The following is a 27,971-nucleotide window of genomic DNA, read 5'->3' as shown; positions in this document are numbered from 1 at the left end:
GAACACAGGGGTCTGTATTAGTGTCTCCTTGCACGCCCCTCTCTGAGCAAGTCTCTGCAGGTTCATGTTTCCAGGTGTTCAGGAGCCTGCCATATGTGTGTGTCTCTGGTGTGCTGTGTGTGTCCCATAGTTTCCTGCATTGATGTGTGCAATGCCACACGTGTCCAGGAGCCTGCCCTGCTTGTGTGTGTCTGGTGGGCTGTGTGTGCCCCGTGGGCTGTGTGTGCCCCGTGGGCTCCTGCATTCGTGTGTGCAATGCCATGTGTGCCGATGTGCACTCTCTGTGCAGCAGTGTGCTGGTAAACAGTTAACCTCCAGCTCTTGGGTGGAAAGTGTTGGTTTGCCCATTTGCATGGTATAAACACTCTCAGTTTCAAAGTACCAATATGATGTCACCAAACAGAATTACGAAGGTGTAGAAATGGCAACCCACTCCAATGTTCTTGCCTGGAGAATCCCAGGGATGGGGGAGCCTGGTGGGCTGCCGTCTGTGGGGTCACACAGAGTCGGACACAACTGAAGTGACTTAGCAGCAGCAGCAGCAGTCCAGTATACAAATATATACCTTAATAGAGAGATAGCTCCATACGGATATATAGATATGGACTAGTATATAACGCCTATAACTTTCCATCGAGCAGTTTTAGTAGCCATAAATAACCTCAAGAGCATGAGTAAGAGAAAAATGGAGCAAAATAATTAGGAAGTGATGAGTTTCTTTTCTATTTTATTACAGTAAAACATTGTGACACAAAGTGTGCCACTTAAACCATTTTTAAGCATGCAGTTCAGGAGCATTAAGTACATGATGACAAATTTAAGTGGCCATTACTTTTGTCAATTCATATCATCAAATTTTTATGATAGCTGCATTTAACAACCGGCTCACGAAATTCCTAAATGTTTTAGAATATGGGGCTTCCCTGGTGATCCAGTGGTTAGGAATCTGCCTGCCAATGCAGGGGACACGCGTTCCACCCCTGGTCTGGGAAGATCCCACACACCACAGGGCAACTAAGCCTGTGTGCCATAGCTGTTAAGCCCATGTGTTGCAACTACTGAAGCCCGCACGCCCTAGAGCCTGTGCTCCGCAATAAGAGAAGCCACCGCAATGAGGGGCCCACGCGCCTCAGCTAGACAAAGTCCAAGCACCGCAGCAAAGACCAAGTATAGCCAAATATAAATAAATAAATAATAACTTTTTAATGTGTTTTAAAAAGAATAGGCTTTTGTGAGCCAGGACAGCTGGCTCTGCCAGTCTCTGCGCTGTTACGGGCTCCTTCTAACCTTCGCCTCCGGGTTCATGTCCCCACGCGTGAGTTTTCCTGAGTCCCCACGACTGGATTGTCTGTGTCTATACACCACCTGTCTCTGAGTGCCAAGGAGCCCAGGCGTACCTTGCATGCACCTAGGTGAGTCTGTGGGCAGACTGCTCTGTCCACACCCTCCCACATCTTGGGGACCCACTGATACCTACACACCTGCAAACTTGGGGGCATGTGTCTCTCTGTAAGAATCCAGTGCCCGGGTATCCACTCTAGTGGCATGCTGGAGGCAGCCTGAGCATCTCTTCCTCACCCCACACAAAATGACATCAGGTTGGCAGTTGAAATCAGTCACGATGGGAGTATTTACACCACATGCGTGCGTGCAAGCTCATTTGCTCAGTCGTGTCCGACTCTTTGCGACCCCATGGATGTAGCCCACCAGGCTCCTCTGTCCATGGGATTTCCCAAGCAAGAATACTGGAGTGGGTTGTCATGCCCTCCTCCAGCGTATCTTTCCAACCCAGGGATCGAACCCTTGTCTCCTGCATTGGCAGGCGGATTCTTTACCACTGAACCACCAGGGAAGCCCCTACAAAATCAACAAATGCTATGCATCACAGCTTTGAGTGTGTGTGTCTGTGTGTGTGTGTGTGGTCAAGAGAGCTGGTTGCTAACCCTTGACCAGTGCACCCTGGGGACGCAGGCGCCTCCGTATGCCCCATGTAACCGTGTGTATGCTCGCGTTGCCGTGCGTGTGAGTGAGTGCCTGTGTCTCTGTGGATACACATGACTGGCGTGTCCCACGTGCTGGGGTGAGGCCCCAGCCCTCTATACCTCTTTGGCAGCGGGTTTCACAGGAAGTGAGGGGTGGGGAGAGTGCTGAGGCGCCCCTCCACATCCCCAGTCTGCTACCCCACCTCCTCAGGATGCCTGCATGCACGGGGCGGGGTGTTTCTGAGTGGAGGGGGAAGAGCTCCCTCGTCTAAAACCCTGTCCCGCTCTGCACACACATCTGTGCCTCAACCCACGACAGGGGGGTGGAGGCGCCAGCCAGGCAGGCAGGCAATTGAGGAAGAGGAAGTTAGGGCAGAGTTGGGTCACCCTGTGGTTTACCCCGGGCTCTGGCCCACAGATGCTCCCCCAGGGCCAGCTCAAAGCCCTAGCCAAGGGTCGTGGGGGCTGCGGGAGCAACTACACCAAGCTGGGGCGCCCACAGCAGCGAGGACAAGGCTCCATCTGGTGAGTGACCATCCCTGGGGAGTGCGGGGCAGATGGATGAACAGGGACAGAGCAGCCGTGCGGCCGGCGGTGAGCGGGGGCCTCGGGGGCAGCAGACAGCCCATCTGCAATTTCTCTCCACCTTCTAGTCAGCCCGCTTCCTCAGTGGGTTGGGGAGGCTGTTTGACTTGAGTCTTTGTTCTGCAAATATCTGTGGTTTTCAGCAGGCTGGGGTCCATGATCAGTAATAGAGCAAGACAGAAGGATGGCCCCCTTGTAGCCAAAGTCTGCTCGGGGGACAAGGAACAGGGGATAAATTTGGGAGATGGGATTAGGCTCCCTGAGGCGAAGTCAGTCAAAGATGCTTTTGTTCTTAAACTAGAGATATGGGATGAGAAGAGAGGCCGTGCGTGTGCTGTGCTTAGTCTCTCAGTCATGTCCAACTCTTTGCAACCCCACGGACTGCAGCCCGCCAGGCTCCTCTGTCCATAGAATTCTCAGTCAAGAATACTGGATTGGGGTACCATTTCCTCCTCCAGAAGATCTTTCTGACCCAGGGATCAAACCCTGCATTGAGAGATGGATTTTTTTTACCACTGAGCCACCCTGGAAGCCCCAGAGAGGTCTCAGACCTCCCTGAAACATAATTCGGAGAGTGTCGTTGGGGGAGTCTGACTTTCAGAACAAACTCCCACTGATGACTGATACCTGAACACCAGTCCCGAGGATGTCCTTATCCTAGTTTTCCAAAGTCATCAAAGAAGGAGGTCCCACCACCAGGCAGTCCTCCTGGTTGGAGCCCTCCACTTGGGGAGGCGCCCCGGGTCCCACCTTGGGCCTCCACCAGGAGCCTTCACGCCCAGCTGCCTGGGGTGGGGTAAGGTTGGGTAGAAAGGATGTGGTTTCTGAAAGGGCACACCCAGGCCTGCTGCTTCCTCCCGGCCCCAGTGCCAACACGGCCATCAGGGTCTGGGAAGGTGGCCCAGAAGCATCCAGGAGTGGGGTGGATTTAGAGTCGAAGTCTGGAGCCAGGGAGGATGGAGCTGGTGAGGTTAGGCTAGGGGCACATAGGAAAAGCCCTCAAAGGCCACACTTAGAGAGCGGAGGTTTCTTGGAGAGTTCCACTGGCCAGGTCACCCATGGTTCTAAGGAAAAGCTTGACAACCACTGGCAGCCAAGGGAGTGCTTCCCCCACCACCAACCACCTTGGGCTCCCCGACCACTGGTGTGAGTCCATCCGGGAGGACTTCCTGGCAGAGGCAGGCTTTTCACTGGACCTTGAAGCACCAGTGGAATATCAACCAGAAACCCATCAGTGTATCTGGTCTGGGACACTGTCCCCACCCCACTCCCCAGGGCCAGACACCTGCCAGCGCTCAATACTGCTGTGGCTGGAAGGATGGCTGTGTGGGTTCAGAGCCCCACTCCCCTGTGTCTGCGTGGCTGTAGGCAAGTGTCCTCCCTGCTCTGGTTTGTCTGTGCTCCTCCACAGAAGGGGTGCTGTGTGACAGCACATCTTGCGTGTGAGTAGGCACTCTGAAACACTGTCCACCTTGTCCATTCTCGTATTTTGTCCCTGTCCCATAGCCCGGCTATCCTGAGCACTCTCCACCCATGCCACATGGGTGCATCTGCAGAAACTCTGTGGTCACATCTAGAAAGAGGGACTAGTCACGGGTGTCAATCTCCATCAAGTGTGCAGGGAGCCGTCTGTTACACAGAGTGAAGTCAGAAAGAGGAAACAAATATCACATATTAAGGCAGCCAATTAAGGCAATCAAACCAGTCAATCCTAAAGGAAATCAACCCTGAATATTCACTGGAAGGACTGATTATGAAGCTAAAGCCCCAATACTTTAGCCACTTGATGCGAAGAGCCGACTCACTGGAAAAGACTCTGATGCTGGGAAAGATTAAGGGCAGAAGGAGAAGGGGACGACAGAGGAAGAGATGACTGGATGGCATCACCGACTCTAGGGACAGGAGTTTGAGCAAGGTCCGGGAGTCGGTGATGGACAGGGGGAGCCTGGCGTGCTGCGGTCCATGGGGTCTCAGAGAGTGGACACTACTTATGGACTGAACAGCAACATATTAACGCACGTATATATATATACACGGGCTCTAGAAAATGGTACCGATGAACCTATTTGCAGGGCAGCAATAGAGACCCAGACATAGAGAACAGACTTGTGGACACAAGGGGAGAAGGAGAGGTGGGGACACGTTTAGAGAGTGGCACTGACATATATACACAGTTGTTGTTGTTAAGTTGCTAAGTTGTGGCCAACTCTCTTGTGACTCCATGCACTGTAGCCCCCAAGGCTCCTCTGTCCATGGGATTTCCCAGGCAAGAATATTGGAGTGGGTTGACACTTCCTTCTCCACGGGATCTTCCTGACCCAGGAATCGAAATTGGCAGGCAGATTCTTTACGACTGAGCCACCAGGGAAGCCCAACACACATACAGTACCAGGTGAAAAGTAGCTAGCTAGTGGAAAGCGGTTGTATGGCACAGGGAGCTCAGTTCAGTGCTCTGCGATGACCTAGCGGGGTGGGATGAGGGGGTGGAGGGAGGCTCAAGAGGGAGGGGATATATGTATACTTATAACTGTTTCACACAATTGTACAGCAGAAATCAAGACATTATAAAGCAATTATCTGCCAATGTTTAAAAAAGTATGCAGGGTGGGGTCTTAAGAGAGACATAGCCACCTCCTTGAACTCTATTTGGGGTGGTCTCTTTCTCAAGAAAGGTGGGATTTGGGATTTCTCTGACGGTCTAGTGGTTAAGGCTCCATGCTTCCAATGCAAGGGGCTTGGGCTTGATCCCTGGTCGGGGAACTCGGATCCTGCACGCTGTGTGCAATACGGTAAAAGAAAAAAAAAAGCGAGGGGGTAGAGTTTTAGCGCTCACAAAAGCAATGAACTTAATTTTATTTATTTTTTGTTTTTTTTATATTGCATTTTTTAAATTTATTTATTTTTATTTTACAATATTATATTGGTTGGTTTTGCCCTACATTGACATGAATTCGCCCCAGGTGTACATGAGTTCCCCCTCCTGAACCCCCCTCTCACCTCCCTCCTCCCTTTATCCTCCCTCTGGGTCATCCCCGCACACCAGCCCCGAGTATCCTGTAACATGCATTGACCCTGAACTGTTGATTCGTTTCACATATGACAACATACATGTTTCAATGTCATTCTCTCAAATCATCCCACCCTCACCCTCTCCCACAAAGTCCCAAAGACTGTTCGATACAACTGTGTCTCTTTTGCTGTCTCGTATACAGGGTTATATTTCCATCTTTTTAAATTCCATATATATGTTAGTATACTGTATTGGTGCGTTTCTTTCTGTCTTACTTCACTCTGTATAATAGGCTCCAGTTTCATCCACATCATTAGAACTGATTCAAATGCATTCTTTTTGATGGCTGAGTAATACTCCATTGTGTATATGTACCAAAGCTTTCTTATCCATTCGTCTGCAGATGGACATCTAGGTTGCTTCCATGTCCTGGCTATTATAAACAGTGCTGCGATGAACATTGGAGTACATGTGTCTCTTTCAATTTGGTTTCCTCGGTGTGTATGCCCAGAAGTGCGATTGCTGGATCATATGGCAGTTCTATGTCCAGTTTTTTGAGGAATCTCCACACTGTTCTCCATAGTGGCTGTACTAGTTTGCATTCCCACCAACAGTGTAAGAGGGTTCCCTTCTCTCCACACCCTCTCCAGCATTTATTGCATGTAGACTTTTGGATAGCAGCCATTCTGACTGGTGTGAAATGGTATCTCATTGTGGTTTTGATTTGCATTTCTCTGATTATGAGGGATGTTGAGCATTTTTTCATGTGTTTGTTAGCCATCTTTATGTCTTCTTTGGAGAAATGTCTGTTTAGTTCTTTGGCCCATTTTTTGATTGGGTCATTTATTTTTCTGGAATTGAGCTGCAGGAGCTGCTTATATATTTTGGAGATTAATCCTTTATCAGTTGCTTCATTTGCCATTATTTTCTCCCATTCTGAAGGCTGTCTTTTCACCTTACTTATAGTTTCCTTTGCTGTGCAGAAGCTTTTGATTTTAATTAGGTCCCATTCGTTTATTTTTGCTTTTATTTCCAATATTCTGGGAGGTGGGTCTTGGAGGATCCTGCTGTGATTTATGTCGGAGAGTGTTTTGCCTACGTTCTCCTCTAGGAGTTTTATAGTTTCTGGTCTTACATTTAGCTCTCTAATCCATTTTAAGTTTATTTTGGTGTATGGTGTTAGGAAGTGTTCTAGTTTCATTCTTTTACAAGTGGCTGACCAGTTTTCCCAGCACCACTTGTTAAAGAGACTGTCTTTTCTCCATTGTACATTCTTGCCTCCTTTGTCAAAGATAAGGTGTCCATAGGTGCGTGGATTTATCTCTGGGCTTTCTATTTTGTTCCATTGATCTATATTTCTGTCTTTGTGCCAGTACCATACTGTCTTGATGACTGTGGCTTTGTAGTAGAGCCTGAAGTCTGGCAGGTTAATTCCCCCAGTTCCATTCTTCTTCCTCAAGATTGCTTTGGCTATTCGAGGTTTTTTGTATTTCCATACAAATTGTGAGATTATTTGTTCTAGTTCTGTGAAAAATATTGTTGGTAGCTTGATAGGCATTGCATTGAATGTATAAATTACTTTGGGTAGTACACTCATTTTTACAATATTTATTCTTCCAATCCATGAGCATGGTATATTTCTCCATCTATTAGTGTCCTCTTTGATTACTTTCAGTAGTGTTTTGTAGTTTTCTATGTACAAGTCTTTTGTTTCCTTAGGTAGATATATTCCTTAGTATTTAATTCTTTTTGTTGCAACAGTGAATGGAATAGTTTCCTTAATTTCTCTTTCTATTTTCTCATTATTAGTGTATAGGAATGCAAGGGATTTCTGTGTGTTGATTTTATATCCTGCAACTTTACTGTAATCATTGATTAGCTCTAGTAGTTTTCTGGTAGAGTCTTTAGGGTTTTCTGTGTAGAGGATCATGTCATCAGCGAACAGTGAAAGCTTTACTTCTTCTTTTCCAATTTGTATTCCTTTTATGTCTTTTTCTGCTCTGATTGCTGTGGCCAAAACTTCCAGAACTATGTTGAAGAGTAGTGGTGAGAGTGGGCACCCTTGTCTTGTTCCTGATTTTAGGAGAAATGCTTTCAGTTTTTCACCATTGAGGATAATGTTTGCTGTGGGTTTGTCATATATAGCTTTTATTATGTTGAGGTATGTCCCTTCTATTCCCACTTCCTGGAGGGTTTTTATCATAAATGGATGTTGAATTTTGTCAAAGGCTTTCTCTGCATCTATTGAGATAATCATATGATTTTTATTTTTCAGTTTGTTAATGTGGTGTATTACGTTGATTGATTTGCGGATATTGAAGAATCCTTGCATTCCTGGGATAAAGCCCACTTGGTCATGATGTATGATCTTCTTAATGTGTTGTTGGATTCTAATTGCTAGAATTTTGTTAAGGATTTTTGCATCTATGTTCATCAGTGATATTGGCCTGTAGTTTTCTTTTTTTGTGGGGTCTTTACCAGGTTTTGGGATTAGGGTGATGGTGGCCTCATAGAATGAGTTTGGAAGTTTCCCTTCCTCAGCTATTTTCTGGAAGAGTTTGAGTAGAATAGGTGTTAGCTCTTCTCTAAATTTTTGGTAGAATTCAGCTGTGAAGCCGTCTGGACCTGGGCTTTTGTTTGCTGGGAGATTTTTGATTACAGTTTCAATTTCCATGCTTGTGATGGGTTTGTTCAGATTTTCTATTTCTTCCTGGTTCAGTTTTGGAAAGTTGTACTTTTCTAGGAATTTGTCCATTTCTTCCAGGTTATTCATTTTATTGCCATATAATTGCTGATAGTATTCTCTAATAATCCTTTGTATTTCTGTGTTGTCAGTTGTGATCTCTCCATTTTCATTTCTAATTTTATTGATTTGGTTCTTCTCCCTTTGTTTCTTGATGAGTCTGGCTAGTGGTTTGTCAATTTTATTTACCTTCTCAAAGAACCAGCTTTTGGCTTTGTTGATTTTTGCTATGGTCTCTTTTGTTTCTTTTGCATTTATCTCTGCCCTAATTTTAATGATTTCTTTCCTTCTACTGACCCTGGGGTTCTTCATTTCTTCCTTTTCTAGTTGTTTTAGATGTAGAGTTAGGTTATTTAGTTGACTTTTTTCTTGTTTCTTGAGGTGTGCCTGTATTGCTATGAACTTCTCCCTTAGCACTGCTTTTACAGTGTCCCAGAGGTTTTGGGTTGTTGTGTTTTCATTTTCATTCATTTCTATGCATATTTTGATGTCTCTTTTGATTTCTTCTATAATTTGTTCATTATTCAGCAGCGTGTTGTTCAGTCTCCATATGTTGGCATTTTTAATAGTTATTCTCCTGTAATTGAGATCTAATCTTACTGCATTGTGGTCAGAAAAGATGCTTGGAATGATTTCAATTTTTTTGAATTTACCTAGGCTAGATTTATGACCCAGGATGTGATCTATCCTGGAAAAGGCTCCGTGTGCGCTTGAGAAGAAGGTGAAATTCATTGTTATGGGGTGAAATGTCCTATAGATATCTATTAGGTCTAACTGGTCTATTGTATCATTTAAAGATTGTGTTTCCTTGTTAATTTTCTGTTTAGTTGATCTATCCATAGATGTAAGTGGGGTGTTAAAATCTCCCACTATTATTGTGTTATTGTTAATTTCCCCTTTCATACTTGTTAGTAATTGTCTTACATATTGCGGTGCTCCTATGTTGGGTGCATAAATATTTATAATTGTTATATCTTCTTCTTGGATTGATCCTTTGATCATTATGTAGTTTCCTTCTTTGTCTCTTTTCACAGCCTTTGTTTTAAAGTCTATTTTATCTGATATGAGTATTGCTACTCCTGCTTTCTTTTGGTCTCTATTTGCATGCAATATCTTTTTCCAGCCCTTCACTTTCAGTCTGTATGCTTCCCTCGTTTTGAGGTGGGTCTCTTGCAGACAACATATATGGGGGTATTGTTTTTGTATCCATTCAGCCAGCCTTTGTCTTTTGGTTGGGGCATTCAACCCATTTACGTTTAAGGTAATTATTGATAAGAACGATCCTGTAGCCATTTTCTTTATTGCTTTGGGTTCAAGTTTATACACTCTTTCTGTGTTTCCTGTCTATAGAAGATCCTTTAGCATTTGTTGGAGAGCTGGTTTGGTGATGCTGAATTCCCTCAGCTTTTGCTTATCTGTAAAGCTTTTGATTACTCCTTCATATTTGAATGAGATCCTTGCTGGGTATAGTAATCTGGGCTGTAGGGTATTTTCTTTCATCACTTTAAGTATGTCTTGCCACTCCCTCTGGCCTGAAGAGTTTCTGTTGAAAGATCAGCTGTTATCCTTATGGGAATCCCCTTGTGTGTTATTTGCTGCTTTTCCCTTGCTGCTTTTAATATTTGTTCTTTGTCTTTGATCTTTGTTAATTTGATTAATATGTGTCTTGGAGTATTTTGCCTTGGGTTTATCCTGTTGGGGACTCTCTGGGTTTCTTGGACTTGGGTGATTATTTCTTTCCCCATTTTAGGGAAGTTTTCAACTATTATCTCCTCAAGTATTCTCTCATGGTCTTTCTTTTTGTCTTCTTCTTCTGGGACTCCTATGATTCGAATGTTGGAGCGTTTAACATTGTCCCAGAGGTCTCTAATATTGTCCTCATTTCTTTTAATTCGTTTTTCTTTTTTCCTCTGTTTCATTTATTTCTACAATTCTATCTTCTAGTTCGCTTATCCTGTCTTCTGCCTCTGTTATTCTATTGTTTGTTCCCTCCAGAGTGTTTCTGATCTCATCTATTGCATTATTCATTGTATATTGACTCTTTTTTATTTCTTCTAAGTCCTTATTAAATCTTTCTTCCATCTTCTCAATCCTTTTCTCCAGGTTATTTATCTGTAACTCCATTTTGCTTTCAAGATTTTGAATCATTTTCACCATCAAAATTCGAAATTGTTTATCAGGTAAATTCCCTATATTGTCTTCTTTTGTTTGTGTTGGTGGGCAATTATCTTGTTCCTTTACTCGCTGGGTATTTCTCTGCCTCTTCATCTTGCTTATATTGCTTTGCTTGGGGTGGCCTTTCCCTCTTCTTGCAGTTTGTGGAGTTCTCTTTATTATGTAGTTTCTTCGCTGTGTGTGGGGTTGGACGGGTGACTTGTCCGGGTTCCCTGGTTAGGGAAGCATGTGTCGGTGTTCTGGTGGGTGGAGCTGGATTTCTTCTCTCTCCTTTAGAAGACAATGGGCTGCTTTTCTGGGAGCCTGATGTCCTCTGCCAGTATTCAGAAGTTGTCTTGTGGACTTTACTCCACGTTCAAATGTTCTTTTGATGAATTTGTGGGGGAGAGTGGTCTCGCCGTCTTATCCCTCTGCCATCTTGTTCCTTCCTCCCCAGAACACTGGATTCTTATATTCCACTTGGTCGTGGAGTATCTCTTCCCAGCTGCTCCAGCAAGGTGCAGCCGCTGTACCTTACCTTGGACGAGGGGTATCTCCTCAAGGCCGCCCCTCCTGCTTTGAATGTGGAGCAGCTCCTCACAGCCCTCCGGTGCCCAAGCAGCCACCGCCTCCTGGACGTCGTACAGCTCCTCTCGGCCACCGCCCTAACCCTGGGCGCAGGGCAGCTCCTCTCAGCCACGATTCTGCACGTGGTCGGTTGCGCCGGAGCTGCGCCGCCCGGAGCCGGGCGTCTCTCGCGTCTGCGCCGCCCGGAGCCGGGCGTCTCTCGCGTCTGCGCCGCCCGGAGCCGGGCGTCTCTCGCGTCTGCGCCGCCCGGAGCCGGGCGTCTCTCGCGTCTGCGCCGCCCGGAGCCGGGCGTCTCTCGCGTCTGCGCCGCCCGGAGCCGGGCGTCTCTCGCGTCTGCGCCGCCCGGAGCCGGGCGTCTCTCGGCGGTCGCGTCTGCCTCTCAGTGACTTTTGAAAGAACTATTTCAGAGAAGTGATGGGACCACAGTCACATTATATTGGCTAACTGTTTGAGTCTGAAGTTAATTTTAGAAGAGCCCTTGGGACCTCGTCCATGGAGAAGCAACTGGATGGCAGAGGGTAGACTGGGGGCAAGGAGACTCGCTCAGGAGATGGAGGTGGCTGGACCAGGTCAGGGCAAAAAGCATACAGATGTGTAAAATAGCTAGCTAATGGAAAGCTGCTGTGTGGCACAGGGAGCTCAGTTCAGTGCTCTGTGATGACCTAGCGAGGTGGGGTGAGGGGCTGGAGGGAGGCTCAAGAAGGAGGGGATGTGTGTATCCCCTCATAAACTTATGGAAGAGGATTGGAGACAGGACTTGGGGACCATTTGGTGACTCTAGACATGGCTCAGGCCCATGGGGAATCCAGGACAGCATGCTGATTTCAGCCTTAATGAAGGGGTGGATGTGGCTTGGGAAGAAGCTGTGTTTACTATGTTTGTTACTTACCCTCTTTGCATCTTAGTTTCCTCATCTGAACAACGGGAATGCTGGAAGCATCAATAGCGTCATGCCACTGTAGGATGATTGTGAAGAGTAAAAGAATTATTGATGTAAAACCTTTGGAGTGGTGGCTGGCACGACATAAGTGCTTGTTAAATCTTAACTTGTGTTGCTGTTACTTCACCCCTGGCCTTTGGGCTGGCATGACCCACACACATGACCTTCTAGTTGACACTGCCTCTCAATGCCCATCAGCTTACGTAACCCTACACCAGCTGGCTGGTTCTTCCAGCTTCAGCCAGTCTCTGCTGGGCTCACTAATAGATTCATGGAACACACTGTCATGGATGTGTCTCTGGAATCTGCCCTTTCTAGGAGTCAGGGCACCACTGTGGCAAGAGACGGTACCATCAACAAGATGGCAGTCACCATCCATAAGATGGTACAAGACCTCACTAAGATGGCAGAGATCCTCACCAAGACGGTAGATGCCCTCACCAACATGGAGGCTATCCCCACCAAGATGGCAGCTTCTTCCATCAAGATGGAACACATTCCATACCCTTCACCTCCATCCAGACTCTTCACCAGCTCTTTCTATTATCTTTTAACACCTAGAACCAGAAGACCACCCTTTGGCAGGCCAAAGGGCTATTCACCACTTTAACCTGAGACATTCAAGGCCATTGGCCCTCTGCCTCCAATGACTAGCCCCCACCATGCAAATCAACCCAGCCTTCCTCCTCCCTGACAACATCACAATCAGCTCAACAGCTCAATATTTAACTGTGGACTGCTATGTTTATGATTTGGGGTTGGTTGAATCCACAGATGCAGAGAGCCAACTGTGGGGCTTGAACATTGGAGGATTTGGGTATTCACGGCAGGTCTTGAAACCAACCCCACGCAGATATAGAGGGATGGCCGTACATCATAACTTTCTACTAAGTAGGTATACCTGATCCTGTCCATGGAGGAGATTCCTGAAAATGTCCCTTCCCTGTGACATTTTACAGCAGACCAAGCCACCCCTGTGCCACAGTCTGCCTTGCTTTCCTTTGCAGTATCTGTGTCTTCTGTGGGTTTGTTGCTATTGTCTGTTTTTCTTCTACTTTTAGTTCATGAGATCCTCTTTTTTGCTGTGCCTCAACTTTTGACTGAATGCCAGATATCATTTATGAAAAACTGTAGATATTGCTGGTGCTTCTTCATGGTGCTATTTCCTTCCAGAGAGGTTTTACTTTTGCTTCTGGCAGATAGTGAAAGTAAAGGCAGGTGTTATGTGTATGTTCAGTCGCTCAGTCGTATCCGATTCTTTGCAACCCAATGGACTGCAGCCCACCAGGCTCCTCTGTCCGTGGGATTTCCCAGGTAAGAATACTGGAGTGGGCTGCCATTTCCTCCTCCAGGGGATCTTTCTGACCCAGGGATCAAACCTGTGTCTCTTGCATCTCCTTCACTGGCAGGTGGATTCTTTACCTGCTTTACTATGCCACCTAGGAAGCCCCCAAAGGCAAGTGACTTCAGTCCAATCAGAAATTAAGCTGAGATGAAGCTTTGTTTTAGTCTGGGTGAAGGTTGATCTGTTTCTGGTTGCCCCCTGCTCCTAGAATGTAGTTTTTGGTGACCCCATCTTTGTGATCCTTGACTTCCAAGGTCTATTTCTCCAGCCCCAGAAGATTGCCAGAAGCTTCTCAGCCTCTCTCTGGTCTGCTTTGCACTGAAGAATTGCATTCAAATCAACAACTTGCTTGCGAGGGGGGGAAAAAAAGCACAACACTGCATCATGTCTACTCACCTTTCTAGGATTCTGACCTCTCAAATCCTGGTTTGACAACACCTTCAAACTGAGGGTGTTTTCTTCCTTCTGATTTTATCCAGCTTTTTTAAAAAAAGCTGTTTCTGGTGGAAGGGTAAATCTGCAATAAGGTAGCCTGCCATCACTAGAAATAGTTATCCCTGTTGTATTTTTTCTAAGTATTTTAAATTATTTATTCATTTGTGTTTGGCTGTGCTGGATCTTCGCTGCTGCGTGCAAGCTCTTCTCTAGTTGCAGCTTGCGGGGGCTACTATTTGTTGTGGTACACGGGCTTCTCATCGCGGCAGCTTCTCTCACTGCAGAGCATGCAGGCTTCATAGTTGTGGCTTCTGGACTCCAGAGCACAGGTTCAGTAGTTGTGGTTTACAGGCTTAATTGCTCCTTGACAGGTGAGATCTTTGTGGACCAGGGATTGAACCTGTGTCTCTTGCATTGGCAGGCGGATTCTTGACCGCTAACCCACCAAGGAAGTCCTTCCTGTTGTATTTTTAACATAAGATTTTTATCAAGCCTCCATTTCTAACTCTGCTCAACTCACCATGTTTCTCTGTTTCTGGGCTCCTGAGTCCCTGCCTTTGTTGCCACCAGTTTGATGAAGGCCCCTCCTAACTTCTTACTGCCTTTGATTTCCCTGAAGTTCTCATATCTGCTCTCTACCCAAAGGTCTGAAAGATCCAAGACGCCTTTGCAATCTGTCCAGGGAAAGTGATGGGAGATGAGGAATTAAAACCTGGAGCACAGCAGAGGAGGTAATTTTTTAAATCTCCTTGGGCTTTTCTCTGGATTTCTGTGTATGTGTCTAGATGTTTGTGTGTAACTGTTTTTAGTCACTCGGTTGTGTTCAACTCTTTGTGATCTCATGGACTGTAGCCTGCCAGGCTTCTCTGTCCATGGGATTCTCCAGGCAAGAATACTGGAGTGGGTTGCCATTTCCTACTCCAGTGGATCTTCCCGACCCTGGGATCAAACTCGTGTCTCTTACATCTCCCACAATAGCAGGTGGATTCTTTACCATTGAGCCATCTGTTAACATATGTCTCACTACTTATGTGTGATGTTTGCCATTGTCTGTAAGTGCTGGAGAGTGTGTTGGGTAGTGCTGGTGTGTCGAGTATGGTGGGGTATCTTTCAAGTTTTTTTTTTTTGATGTGGATTTATAAAGTCTTTATTGAGTTTGCTATTAATACGATACTGCTTGCTTTATGTTTGGGGTTTTTGGCCATAAGACACATGGGATCTTAGTTTCCTAGCCAGGAATTGAACCCTCACCCCCTACACCAGAAGGCAAAGTCTTAACCACTGGACTGCCAGTGTGTTAAGTCTGTAGAGTGTATTTTTATGTATTTTTGTGGTTGAAGATTCAGGTGCCCCTACTCAATAGGATAGTGGAAGTGATGAGGAAAGTGCAGATGAGGGTCACCGAGGCCAGTGGGGAGAGCAAGAAGTGGCCAAGGACAGAGCCCTGAGTACACAGAGTTCAAAGGTCAGGCAGAAAAAGGAAGAGGAGCCAGGTCAAGAAGGGAGACTGAGAAGGAGCAGACAGAGAAGCAGGAGGCCTGTGAGGGATGGATTTCAGGAAGACAATGGTCAGACCTGTCCCGTAAATGTGAGACTGGAAAGTGCCTGTTATAGATTTAGCCCCAGAGAGAGCTAGAAGACTGAAAGGCATGGAAATAAGACTTCAGGGAGTGGGGGAGTCAAGTAGGTGTGTGTCGGTAAAGACAGAGTGTGGATGACCCTTTGAGAAGGGAGGCTGGAAGCTGAGAGGTCTCAAGAGAGAAGGGACAGCCAGGAATTTTTCAGACATTGCTGCTGCTGCTGCGTCGCTTCAGTCGTGTCCGACTCTGTGCGACCCCATAGACGGAAGCCCACCAGGCTCCCCTGTCTCTGGGATTCTCCAGGCAAGAACACTGGAGTAGGTTGCCATTTCCTTCTCCAGTGCATGAAAGTGAAAAGTGAAAGTGAAGTCGCTCAGTCGTGTCCGACTCTTCGCGACCCCACGGACTGCAGCCTACCAGGCTCCTCCGTCCATGGGATTTTCCAGGCAAGAGTACTGGAGTGGGGTGCCATTTCAGACGTTAGTGAAAATGTAAGTGAGGAAGATTCCACCACCAGGGGGCAGCACTTGTATGAACAGGCGCTGGCTGGCATCCCCACAGATGCGCATGCAGATAAAGCCACAGGCTTGTAGACAAGGAAACCCTGGCCGATACCAAGCTCTCCCCCAAATACTGGAAGAAGATATCCCCAAGTTCCAGGTGAGTCACGTAGATCCCATCCCACAGATATGGGCATTCACACAACCACATACAGGGGATCACAGAGAGTTTAAAAACCACATAGATAATATTATTCAGCCATTTTTTAAAAAAAGGATATTTTGCCTGTTACAAAAACATGGATAGACTTTAAAGGCATTATGCTAATGAAATAAATAAGTTAAGAGAAACACAAATGCTATGTGATCTCATTTATATGTGGAACTTAAAAAAAAAACAACAGTAACAACCAAACTCATAGAAAAAGATCAGATTTGTGGTTACCAGAGACAGGGGTTGGGGTGGGGAAACTGGATGAAGTTGGTCAAAAAGTTCCAACTTCCAGTTACAAGATAAGTAAATCTTGGATGTAATGTGCATGATGGCTGCAGTTAACACTGCTATAAGTGTATTTGCTTCCCTGCTGGCTCAGTCAGTAAAAAATCCACCTGCAATGCAGGAGATGCAAGAGACCTCGCTTTGATCCCTGGGTCGGGAAGATTCCCTGGAGAAGGCAATGGCACCCCACTCCAGGATCCATGCCTGGGAAATCCCATGGACGGAGGAGCCTGGTGGGCTACAGTCCATGGAGTTGCAGGGTTGGACATGACTGAGTGACTTCACTTTTTATGGGTTGATGGATGCTAACTAAATTTACTGCACTAATCATTTCACAATATATGTTAAGTCATTATGATGTAAACCTTAAACTTATACAGTGATGTTAGTCAATTACACCTCAATGAAACTAGGGGGAAACATTTATATAAACACCCCTATATACACACACACCCATAGACAAGCTGACATTCAAGATTTAAAAACACACTATGTGCTGACACACAAAAGGAATTTACATTCGCACTCACTCAGTTGTGTCCAATTCTCTGTAACCCCACGGACTGCAGCACACCAGGCTCCTCTGTCCATGGGATTTCCCAGGTGGGAATACCAGATCGGGGTGCTCTTTCCTCCTCCAGGGGATCTTCTGGGTCTAGGGATCAAACCCAAATCTCTGCACCTCCTGCATTGCAGGCAGATTCTTTACCGCTGCATCACCTGGGAAGCTGACACACAAATGCACTGTCAAAAGCACAGTGTGTGCATGCTAAGTCGATTCAGTCATGTCCAGCTCTTTGTGACCCCCTGGATGGTAGCCCACCAGGCTTCTCTGTCTATGGAATTCTCCAGGCAAGAATACTGGAGTGGTATCCCCTTCTCCAGGGGATCTTCCTGACCCAGGGATCAAACCCAGGTCTCCTGCATGGCAGGCAGATTCTTTAACATCTGAGCCACCAGGGAAGCCCTCAGAAGCAGAGACAATGACAAACACTCATACACAAACACTCAGACATTCACGCATACCCAAGCCCACCCACCTCAGGACCAGTCTATACTTGTGTCCTGAGGACCCCCTCACTGCTGTCTTCTGCTCCTCCTGGGAATGTCTTGTGTTAATACAGCCAGGGTGAGAGGCCTAGAGGGCAAGGGAGGTGTGGGGTAGTGCTAAGTACTCGGCCTTCCCCAAGGCTGCAGTCCTGCCTCCCCCGTCCCCCGCCTCAGTCCCAAGCTGCCATCAGCTGATGTGTCTGGCAGCCCCTGCAGACAGTCTCCGCCCCTCTTGCTGGCAGCCCTGTCCTGGCAGGGCTTCCCGGCCAAGCGCCTTCTTCATCCTGCCGTTCACTCACACGCTCGCACGCACGGCCCCCATGGCCAGCTCGGCACTCAACCACTCCTGGCCGGCTCTCTCCAAGCTCTGGCTGAAGCGATGGGCCTTTAAAAGAGGTAAGGGGGCAAGCAGTGAGCAGTGGGCACCGGCCACCCAGGCACAGGGTGCCCTGCACAGCCTGCTGCCCACCATCCCACTCCAAGCCTTTTCTCAGCCCAGGGTACAGACCCTGCCTGAGTCAGCCCCAGATGATCTCTGCTTCCCCAGGGCCCCCATGGAACATCACAGACTTGTGGGGTCCCTCTTGTCTCAGAGGAGGTGTCTCCCCAAGTTCTTCCAGGAGGCTGTCTTGGAAGGTAAATTTGTGGATGGACAATTCGCCCTAGACCTGGGGCAGCCTAGAGGCTTCCTGGGGCTTCCTGATGCTACTTGTTCCCTGGGTGGGTGCAGGACAGAGGCTCAGGGAGACAGCAAGGGGAAAGTCTGAGACATCCAGAGATTTGAGTAGATACGCCCTGGAATACACACACACATACACATTGACTGGTAGACCCCCCTCACTGGGTCCCTGGACCTCAGTTTGCTTCTGGGAGCTGGAGAGACTCTCGTATCATATCCCCCCAAGGTCTGGGTGAATTGCTTTTGCAAAAAGGCACTTCTGAAATCTCAGCAGGAGTTTAGTCCTGGAAGATAGCCAGATAGTGTCCGAGGCCACGGGGCACAGGGGGATTGTGTGATAGGAACTCCCCCTACCCCTTGCCTAAGCCGGGTACGTGTTGATGAGTGAGTTTCCGTGCAGGAGACGAGCCAAGGAGAAGACCCATTTGCTTCTTCATGACATACGCTCTGGTTGAGGACCTGTGGTGTGCCAGGCACTGTGCTGGAGGAGACAGGGCTGGCAGGGGACCTGGAGGCTGGGGCTGGGGAGCGAGAGGGTGGCCTGGGGACTGGGATGCAATAGAAGAATGGTCACAGTGGTGGAAATTGCTACCGGTTGTTGAGCCCTTGTGAAGCTGGACTCAGAAAGGAGGCGTGATGAACTCGAGGTCACACAGCAAGTATATGCTGAAAGAGCCAGGCTTTGAAACCCGTTCTATTCCAAGGCCACCTCTGGGGTGTGTTCTGGGCAGTGAAGGAAGGTACCAGCATGAGTGTGTGGAGGGCTTGCAGAGAGTTTTTAAGTCCACCAGTGGATGGCAATGCTAGAGAATTAGGGTATCAGCCACAGATCACCGAGAGGCCCACATCCTTATGAAGGCCTAGCCATTCCTGGCCGTCCAGCCCACCCTGTCTCTCTGCCCTGGGCAGGTTGAAGCTATGATTTATAGGCTGGCAGGTTGGGGAGTGAGCTGTGGGAACCAGTGGTAACTCTTAAACCCTTTTATGGCCGGGGCTGCAGGGGTTGCTGGTGTAAGAGGCTGCTAGAACCTGAATCCAAGCTGATAGGCGGCTCCTTAGAGAGAAGCTTGGGGGTGGGGAGCAGAGAGGGACTCCCTAACCATGTCCTTCCAGTCTTTAGCCTTTCTGTGCCCTCCTCTTCAGCTCTGTAACTGGCTGTCTGGGCACCAGATGGGAGCCCCTGGGAAAATAATGGAGTAGATGTGGGGAGCCAGGCAAGGCTTGGGGAGGGGGCTGGGCTTTGCAGCAGGGCAGAGCCCCCCGGCCCTTTCCCTGAGTTGCTCAGTTACTCATTTTGGCCGTGCTTTCCCACGCTTTCCCTGGTATATTCTAAGCGTGTATCATGAGTGCATTCTGCGTCTCGACTTGGTTTCCTTCTTGTCTGGCTTCTCTGCCACAGTCCTGCCCCCTTCCATCCAGAGCTCTCCCCACCCTCGTCCCCTAGGAATGCCATCTCCAGAATGCAGAGCAATCACGGCTACTGGACACGACTTATCCCAACTATCCATCCATTCACCCAGCCATGCCGCCACCTAACCATCCACTTTTTTATCCATCCAACCAGTCAGGTAGCCAACTATCCATTCACGCCTCCACGTATCCATGTTCTCATCCAACCATCCATCTAACCACCTATCCATTCATCTACTCAGCCAGAGAGACAGCCAACTATCTATCCGTGCATTCCTGTGTCTATGCATCCATCCACCCATCCATCCAAAGAACCATCCGACTAGTTATCCATCTAAACACCTACTCATTCATCCCTCCAACCAGCCAGCCAGTCAACCATCCACCCATGCGTCTACACATTCCTCCCTCCCTCTAACCACCTTCATCCATGTAGGTAACCATCCACCCATCTAAACATCCACTCATCCAGCCATATAGCCAGACAACTTTCCCTTCTGCCAGCCAGCCAACCAACTAGCCAACTAGCCAACAACCATCTATCCAACAATTCATCCAATTCATCCATCCACCCTTCCATCTAACCATTTATCCACCCATCTATCCATTCATCAGCTCACCACAGAATAGCTCTGTGGTTAGGAGCCCTTGCTTCAGAGTAAGAAATACCCGGCTTTCCATCTCAGCTCTGCCTCTTGACAGCCTGGTATGACCTTGGACAAGTCAGTACACCTCTCTGAGCCTCAGTTTCTCCTGCCACAATGTGGGGACTCAGAGGGTTGTTGTTAAGATAGAAGAATGGAAACAGCATGACAGGCTTAGCATGAAGCAAGACGTATTGGAACTGATCAAGAGACTTGGGGGATGGAAGAGTGGGTTGGATACAGAACTTGCCCCCATGGGCCTCGGAGTGGGAGTCAGAAAACCTTCTCTGTAAAGGGCCAGGGAGTAAATATCTTCAGTTTTGCAGGTCATCTGGTCTCTGATGCAACTACTAGACACTGTGTTGTAGCATGATGACAGCCATAGACAACAAGGTACATGAGTGGGCATGGCTGTGCTCCTAAATTATTTACAAAATCAGGAGTTGAGCCAGAACTGGCCTGTGAAACTCCTGGTCGAGAAGTGAACAAGTAGTCCAGTTAAAGTACAACCAGAAGTAGAAAAGGGGTGCGTGCGTGCATGCTCAGTCCCTCAGTCATGTCTGACTCTTTGCAACTTCATGGACTGGAGCCCACCAGGCTCCTCTGTCCATGGGATTCTCCAGGCTAGAATCCTGGAGTGGGTTGCCATGCCCTCCTCTAGGGGACCTTCCCCACCCAGGGACTGAACCTGAGTCTCTTATGTCTCGTGCATTGGCCCAGGGGTTCTTAGCCACTAGCAAACGAATCCAAAGTCCTCTGACTAAGACCGTCTGCAGAGGATCAGAGGGACCCCTTGGTTGCCAGGCAGGAAGAGTGAGAAAGGGTGGTGGGAACCGCACAGAGGTACGTAGGAGAATGGTGAGTTAGGAGCTCAGGCATTTTGGGGGAGTTGAGCGGGTAGACTGAAAAATGCTCAAATGTCCTTGTAAGGGGACTGGAGTCTATGGGGTGGGGGCCAGAAGAAGGAGGGTGACTCTGAAATGTCGTGCCAAGAAGACACATCTTCTTCTACTAGGATGGAAGAAGCCAATTGTCATTGAAAATGGTTTGTGCAGAAAAATCCCAACGAGTTGCAATTGTAGGGACTTCCCTGATGGTCCAATGGTTAAGGACTCCGTGCTCTCAATGCCAAGGGCATGAGTTTGATCCCTGCTTGGGGAACTAGGATCCTGCATGCCTGGATAGCATGACCAAAAAGAAAAACACCTGTGGTTGTGTAGAGAGCATCGTTGTTGTGTTTAGTCGCTAAGCTGTATCTGACTCTGCGACCTCATGGCCTGTAGCCACCAGGCTCCTCTGTCCATGGAATTCTCCAGACAAGAATACTGGAGTGGGTTGCCATTTCCTTCTCCAGGGGATCTTCCTGATCCGGGGATTGAACCCAGGTCTCCTGAATTAGCAGGTAGATTCTTTAATGCTGAGTCATCTGGGAAACCCAGAGAGAGCATAATGGAGGCTGATATTAAGATCATATCAGAGGCAAAACAAAAGGAGGACAGAGAGACTGCCCTGGTGACCTAGAGGTTAAGATTGTGCTCCCAATGAAGGGGCTCTGGGTTTGATCCCTGGTCAGGAAACAAGATCTTTCTTGCTGCACCTGAGAGTTTGCATGCCACGAATAAGACCTGGCACCGCCAAATAAATAAATAAAGCTAAATAAATGGAAATTTTTTTAAAAAGAGGACTGAGTGGAAAAACATTGTAGGGGGTGAAATTGACAGGGCTTGGCGTCCTGAGGGGTTGGGAGGAGGCAAGGCTCGAGTTCGGGTTTCTGGTGGGGCTCACTGGGGAGACACTGCAGTCACACTGATACACGGACCCCGAAGGAGAAAGGAAGGCAAGGCGTTTGGTCTTGACAGCTTGAGGTTGGAGTGCAGGCGGGAATATCAGGCAGTGATGAGCAGAGGCCACTGAAGACAAAGTCTGGAGCTTGAGAGAATCTGTGAGCAGAACCAAGGCTCAGAGTGTGACATCAGAGTCAGGGCTCAGTGTGTGCCTGGGGTCAGTGTTTAGTGTGTGATGAGGGGTGGGATATAGCTTGAAGCTCTAGGATGGGAACTCAGTCCACGACTGCAGTATTGGGACTCAGTCCTATGACGCCACAATCCGGGCTTGCTGTATGACACCAGGACTGAGGTTCAGTCGATGACACTGGGACAGGGATTCAGTCTGTGACCCAAAGATTGAGGCTCAACGTGTGACGCGGAGATCAGAATGGACTCTGTCATCAGGGTCAGACTCGGCCTGTTCCTGGATCAGAAATGACGTGAAGTGACAGTTGCTTCAGTCGTGTCCACCTCTTTGTGACCCCATGAACTCTAGCCTGCCAGGCTCCTCTGTCCATGGGATTCTCCAGGCAAGAATAGTTACTGAGGTGGGTTGCCATGCCCTCCTCCAGGGATCGAACCCACATCTCTTACGTCTCCGCATTGGCAGGCAGATTCTTTACCATCTGAGCCACCAGGGAGGCCACACACCCCCGGGTCAGAAGCATCCATCCAAAGAATCAACTTTTACCTTTAGCCTTTGGGTCCCAGACCTGCAGGGTCGCAGATGCAAGGATGAGGTTCAAGCCTCTGTGAAGCCCCCATCCAGGAAAGCAGGCACACCCAGCAGCCTGTCCTGAGGTCTCCGGGATCTCGGCCAAGGGATGGAACTGCCTCTCGGGGAGTCTCTCCCTCCTTTTTCAGGCCGCCATCAGCCTCCAGGACTCACCCCCACATCTCGCTTTTCTCGTCCTTCATAGCCTGCTTGTTTTGTTCCAACATCTCCCTGAGTCACAGAAGCTGCCTCATGGGAGATGCAGGGCTGAATGAGGGCAGCAGAACAGAGGCCCTAACCCAGCCTGGGAGAGTAGCTGGGAGAGGAGTGGTGGTTTCTAGAATATTCACAGTGACGGGAATTCTCTGGTGGTCCAATAGTTAGGACTCAGTGCCTTGGGCAGCAGAACAGAGGCACTCACCCAGCCTGGGAGAGTAGCTAGGAGAGCAGCAGTGGTTTCTAGAATATACCGTGATGGGAATCCCCTAGCGGTCCAGTGGTTAGGACTCGGTGCTTTCACTTTCACTGCTGGGGGCCAGGTTCATTCCCTGGTTGGGGAATCACGATCCCACAAGCCATGTGGCGTGGTCAAAAAAAAAAAAAAGGAGTGTTGTGAACGATCACCACAATCAATTTTAGAAGGTTTTCATCACCCCCAAAAGAAATCTGAATCCTTTATTCATCACCCCAAAGTTCCCCATTTCTCCCCAGCCTCGCATGCTGTGTGCACGCGCGCTAAGTCGCTTCAGTCGTGTCTGACTCTTTAATCCCACGGACTGTAGCCCACCAGGCTCCTCTGTCCATGGGATTTCCCAGGCAAGAATACTGGAGTGGGTTGCCATCCCCTTCTCCAGGGCACCTTCCTGACCCAGGGATCGAACCCGTGTCTCCTGAATTGGCAGGTGGGTTCTATGCTGGGAAAGGTTGGGGGCGGGAGGAGAAGGGGACGACGGAGAATGAGATGGCTGGATGGCATCACCGACTCTGTGGACATGAGTTTGAGTGAACTCGGGGAGTTGGTGATGGACAGGGAGGCCTGGCGTGCTGTGATTCATGGGGTCGCGGAGAGTCGGACACGACTGAGCGACTGAACTGAACTGAACTGAACTGAACCACCTGGGAAGCCTCTCCCCAGCCTTAGACAACCACTAATCTACTTTCTGCCCCTATAGATTCACCTTCTGGACATTTCATATAAATGAAATCCACTAACACAGGATATTTTGTGAACTGACTTCTGCGACATCACATGATATCTGTCTTCAAGGTTCATTCATGGTATAATAGGTTTCAAAATGCCATTCCCTTTTTTATTCTTCTTTTATTTATTTGTTTGTGCGATCTTAGTTCCCTGACCAGGAACTGAATTCGGTTCCTCGGCAGTTAAAGTACTGAGTTCTAACCATTGTACATCCAGGGAATTCCCAGAACTCCCCCCATTCCTTATTATGACTGAAAAACATTCCATTGTATGGATGGACCACATTTCGTGTATCCATTCATCCGTTTATGGACATTTGGATTGTTTCCACCAATTTTTTTTTTAAGAACCACTTTATTTCAAGTAGTAAACAAAACTCTAGTTATAATACAATAAACAAACCCGCCATCACTTCTTCACAGTTACTCCAAGGAACAAAACCTCTGACTTAGTTAGAATTTACAGTTAACATTAAATATTTAAAAAAATTCTTGTCAATTTCAGAATTTTAATCTTGCCTGATACTTTGAAATAGGGCAAACTTTGATTGATGGTTAAATTCCTAATTTTTACTGCTCAGCCATTTTTCTTGATCTTGCTCCCTGATTCCATACATTCCAGAGTGTTCAATGGATTTGTAATAAACTTCTAAGATGAAGGGGAATTTTTTGCTCATTGTATGCCTGAAATCATGGCTTGTGTTCATCTTATTAAACAAAAAATATGCTCCAAAAATGCCCATAAGTTCAGCTACTAAAACTCCTTTAAAGATCTTCTTTGCCAGTGGATCCCGAGGCGCGGACTCCAGAGGCTGCGCATGCACAGTGTTGGACCAATTTTTTTTTTTTTTTTGGTCGCCCTGGATTTTTGTTACTGCTCAAAGGTTTTCTCCAGTTGCATCAAGTGGGGGCTACTCTCCAGTTGCGGTGCACGGGTTTCTCCTTGCAGTGGCTTCTCTTGTTGTGGATCACAGGCTGTAGGGTGTGTGGGCCTCAGTAGTTCTTTATCTCATGGGCTTAGTTGCCCTGCAGCGTGTGGGATCTTACCAGACCAGGGATCAAGCTCGTGTCCCCTGCATCGGCAGGCAGATTCTTAACCACTGGACCACCTGGGAGGTCCTATGCTTAAGGTTTTTTTTATTATGAATTTATATTTTATTGAAGGATAATTGCTTTACAGAATTTTGCTGTTTTCTATCAAACCTCAACATGAATCAGCCACAGGTATACATGTATCCCCTCCCTTATGAACCTCCCTCCCATCTCCCTCCCCATCCCACCCCTCAAGGTTGATACAGAGCCCCTGTTTGAGCTTCCTGAGCCATACTATGCTTAAGTTTTTAAAGAACTGCCGAAATGTTTTCCAAACACCTTGAGTTTTTCACACCCATGTAATAGCTTTTCATTTGTCTATTTATGGAATGCGTTTATTCCTGTCTTGGCTGTTTTCTGCTGTTCTTGCTACTTCCCAGTAATTTTGCATTCATAATTTCATACTCTTTTTCTTAAAAAAAAGCCCTCCAAATTATACAAGTGTCTTTCTCCCCAAAACATAGGGCAGTGTTTGTACATACACAGCTGGGAGGAGAAGGAAGGTAAGTGGGTACAGACAACTCATCCTACTTTGGGATAGAAAAAGACAGCATCATCTCTTCCCATCTGCTGGCCACCGTGGTTATCGGTGGAGTGACCACAAAGTGGACACCCTGCTGGTACCCTTTGGAGGGCGAAAGCATGGTACTGTGGGAGGTTTTGTTTTATTTATTTGTTTATTTCTTTGGCTGTTGCGGGTCTTAGTTGTGGCATGTGAAATCTAGTTCCCAACCAGGGATGAAACCCAGGTTCCCTGCACTGAGAACATGGAGTCTTAGCCACTGGGCCACCAGGGAAGTCCCATACTGTTCATCATTACTTGACTCAGCAGCATAAACCGGGACTGTCCCCAGCAAGCCAGGAGATGGGGTCGCCCAGCCACAGAGGACCTGAGCGAAGGAGTGAAGGAGGCCCACTGGCACCACCCAAGGGCCCCGCCATCCCACTCCCCAACCCCAGCCCAGCCCCTCCAGGCTCTTACTGGCTCTTCCTGCAAACGTGCTCGTCCACCTCTCGGAGTACCACCTCCACTGGTCTCTCCTTGCCTCCGCCTTCACCCAGCTCCTCCATTGTCACCTCCACGCACACTTCTCTCAGCTCCCCAGTCTCAACAGGACCTGGGATGTCATGACAGGGGGCGTGGAGGAGTGAAAGGAGTCCAGGGGTCAAGATAACGCAAGGCAATGAAGTGCAGGGCGATGCCCAGGACAGAGGCACCACGGGAGGAGGGTGGATGGACATTTCTGGAGTGAGTAGGATGAGGTCTTCAGGCAGGTGGCCCTGGAACAGGAATGGGGTGCTCTTAGGCAGGGGGTCCTGCCTAAGGGGCAGGGACAAGGCACAGAGGAGAATCCTGGTGGACATCGGTGGCTGAGCCAAGACATTCGACCTTCTTCCTCCAAGTGGTGGGGCACCTCAATGGGGATTCGAATAGGGAAGCATGATATGTTCTAGAAGCCATGCAAGGGGCAGAGTGAGAGAGACGGGACACCTGTGTCTCCATCAGTGAAAGGCTCAGTCCAGGACTTCTCTGGTGGTCCAAAGGTCAAGAATCTATCTGCCAATGCAGGGGACGTGGGTTCAATCCCTGGTTTGGGAAGTCCCACATGCTGTGGGGTGACTAAGCCCATGTGCCACAACTACTAAAGCCCAAGCTGTAAGGCCCTCAAGCCACAACTGCTGAACTTGTGTCCTGCAACTACTGAAGCCCATATGCCCTAGAGCCACACACCGCAACTAGTGATCCCTTGAGCTGCAACTATTGAAGCCCATGTGCCTAGAGCCTGTTGCCCGCAACAAGAGAAGCTACTGCAATGAGAAGCCTAAGCACTGCAACAAAGAGAAGCCCCCACTCACTGCAACTAGGGAAAGCCTACACGTGGCAACAAAGACTCAGTGCAACCAAAAATAATAATAAATAAAACAATTTTTAAATAATGCACTGGGAAGAATTCCGAGGGGGCCATGGCTCAGGAGGAAAGAGCCCTGTGCCTGAACAGAAATGTCTGCCCAGGCTCAGGATGAGTGATGGGGAGTGGTGGCATGTATTTTGGCTTACAGATCATTGGTACCATCCTCCCCTGCCACCCCATTTTACAGATGAGAAAACTGAGGCCCAGATGCAGAATTTGGGGCCTAATTCTTCAGGCCTCCACAGCTCAGCTCTAACACCTTGTCCCTCCTTTCCCACAGGCTCTGAGCCCAAGCCATGTGTCCAGCCCTTTGACTCTGGAACTGCAGATTCAGCCACCAGGAGCAGCGGTGGACCCTGGAGGCCTGAGGACCCAGACTTCTCCACCATGGAGGATGAGCAGGCAGGTGTCTGATTGCCAAGATGGGCAGGAGTTGATGACTCCAGGGGAGCAAGTACAGTTTGTTTAGCACCTGCGTTTTACCAGGCACTTTGTGTGCAATATTTCAGGGAATTATTAAAACATAGCAGAGTCGTTATTATGCCATTCCACAGGTGAGGAAATGAATCCTTTACGGAACAAGAAGAGGAAGCATGCGATGAGAAGAGTGGAGGGATGCTGGGTGGACGGAGGGAAGGAAGGAGGACTGACAGAAGACATGGGTGATGGATGGATGGATGGAAGGACATTTTGACAGAAGAGATGGATGGATAGACAGATGGATAGATGGGTGGATGGTGGATGGAAGGACTGACAGAAGACATGGGTGGATGGATAGAAGAAAGGAAGAGAGGGAGAAGGGAAGGGTGGCTAAACGGGTGCATGGTTGGGTAGATGGATCAATGAAGAAGAAAGGAAAAGCTCCTATGAGGAGCTCTGAGCTAGAACATCCCTGCAGAGTCATCCCAAATTAGGCTGAGGTGACCAAGCCATCACATCCCCACACCAATAAGTCATGGCCTGTGGACTTTCCAGGAAGGGATATGACTTCTTGGGAGGAGGCTGACAGCTGGCAGCCATCTGCTGATAGCCACCCAGCCCTCAGCATCTGGGGCAGCATATCCTCACCGAAGGGGGAATC

At 48.1% G+C, this 27,971-nt stretch overlaps 1 protein-coding gene and 1 pseudogene across 5 annotated transcripts in view; one reads left to right on the top strand and one right to left on the bottom strand.

The window, feature by feature from the left end:
* The first annotated feature begins 2,229 nt into the window (after nt 1-2,229).
* ARHGEF18 (Rho/Rac guanine nucleotide exchange factor 18) overlaps nt 2,230-27,971 on the top strand; it is a 104,887-nt gene continuing 79,145 nt past the window's right edge. The window contains exons 1-4 of one of the 5 annotated variants that reach the window (XM_088838971.1): nt 2,382-2,507; nt 10,424-10,500; nt 14,428-14,513; nt 27,171-27,296. In XM_088838971.1, coding sequence (XP_088695097.1) covers nt 27,278-27,296 — 19 coding nt within the window. In that variant the 5' untranslated portion in view covers nt 2,382-2,507; nt 10,424-10,500; nt 14,428-14,513; nt 27,171-27,277. Of the gene's footprint in view, nt 2,508-10,423; nt 10,501-12,776; nt 12,894-14,427; nt 14,514-27,170; nt 27,297-27,971 lie in introns of all 5 variants that reach the window. The other 4 variants (XM_088838972.1, XM_055428932.2, XM_088838973.1 and 1 more) reach the window with 4 other exon arrangements.
* Nucleotides 24,173-25,277, bottom strand: LOC148777144 (protein CEBPZOS pseudogene; annotated as a pseudogene).

This window comes from Moschus berezovskii, chromosome 8 (genome assembly GCF_049115385.1).
Source record: "Moschus berezovskii isolate FMDL1 chromosome 8, NW_MosBer_1.0, whole genome shotgun sequence".
NCBI lineage: Eukaryota > Metazoa > Chordata > Mammalia > Artiodactyla > Moschidae > Moschus > Moschus berezovskii.
This window is presented reverse-complemented; position numbering and strand designations above follow the sequence as displayed.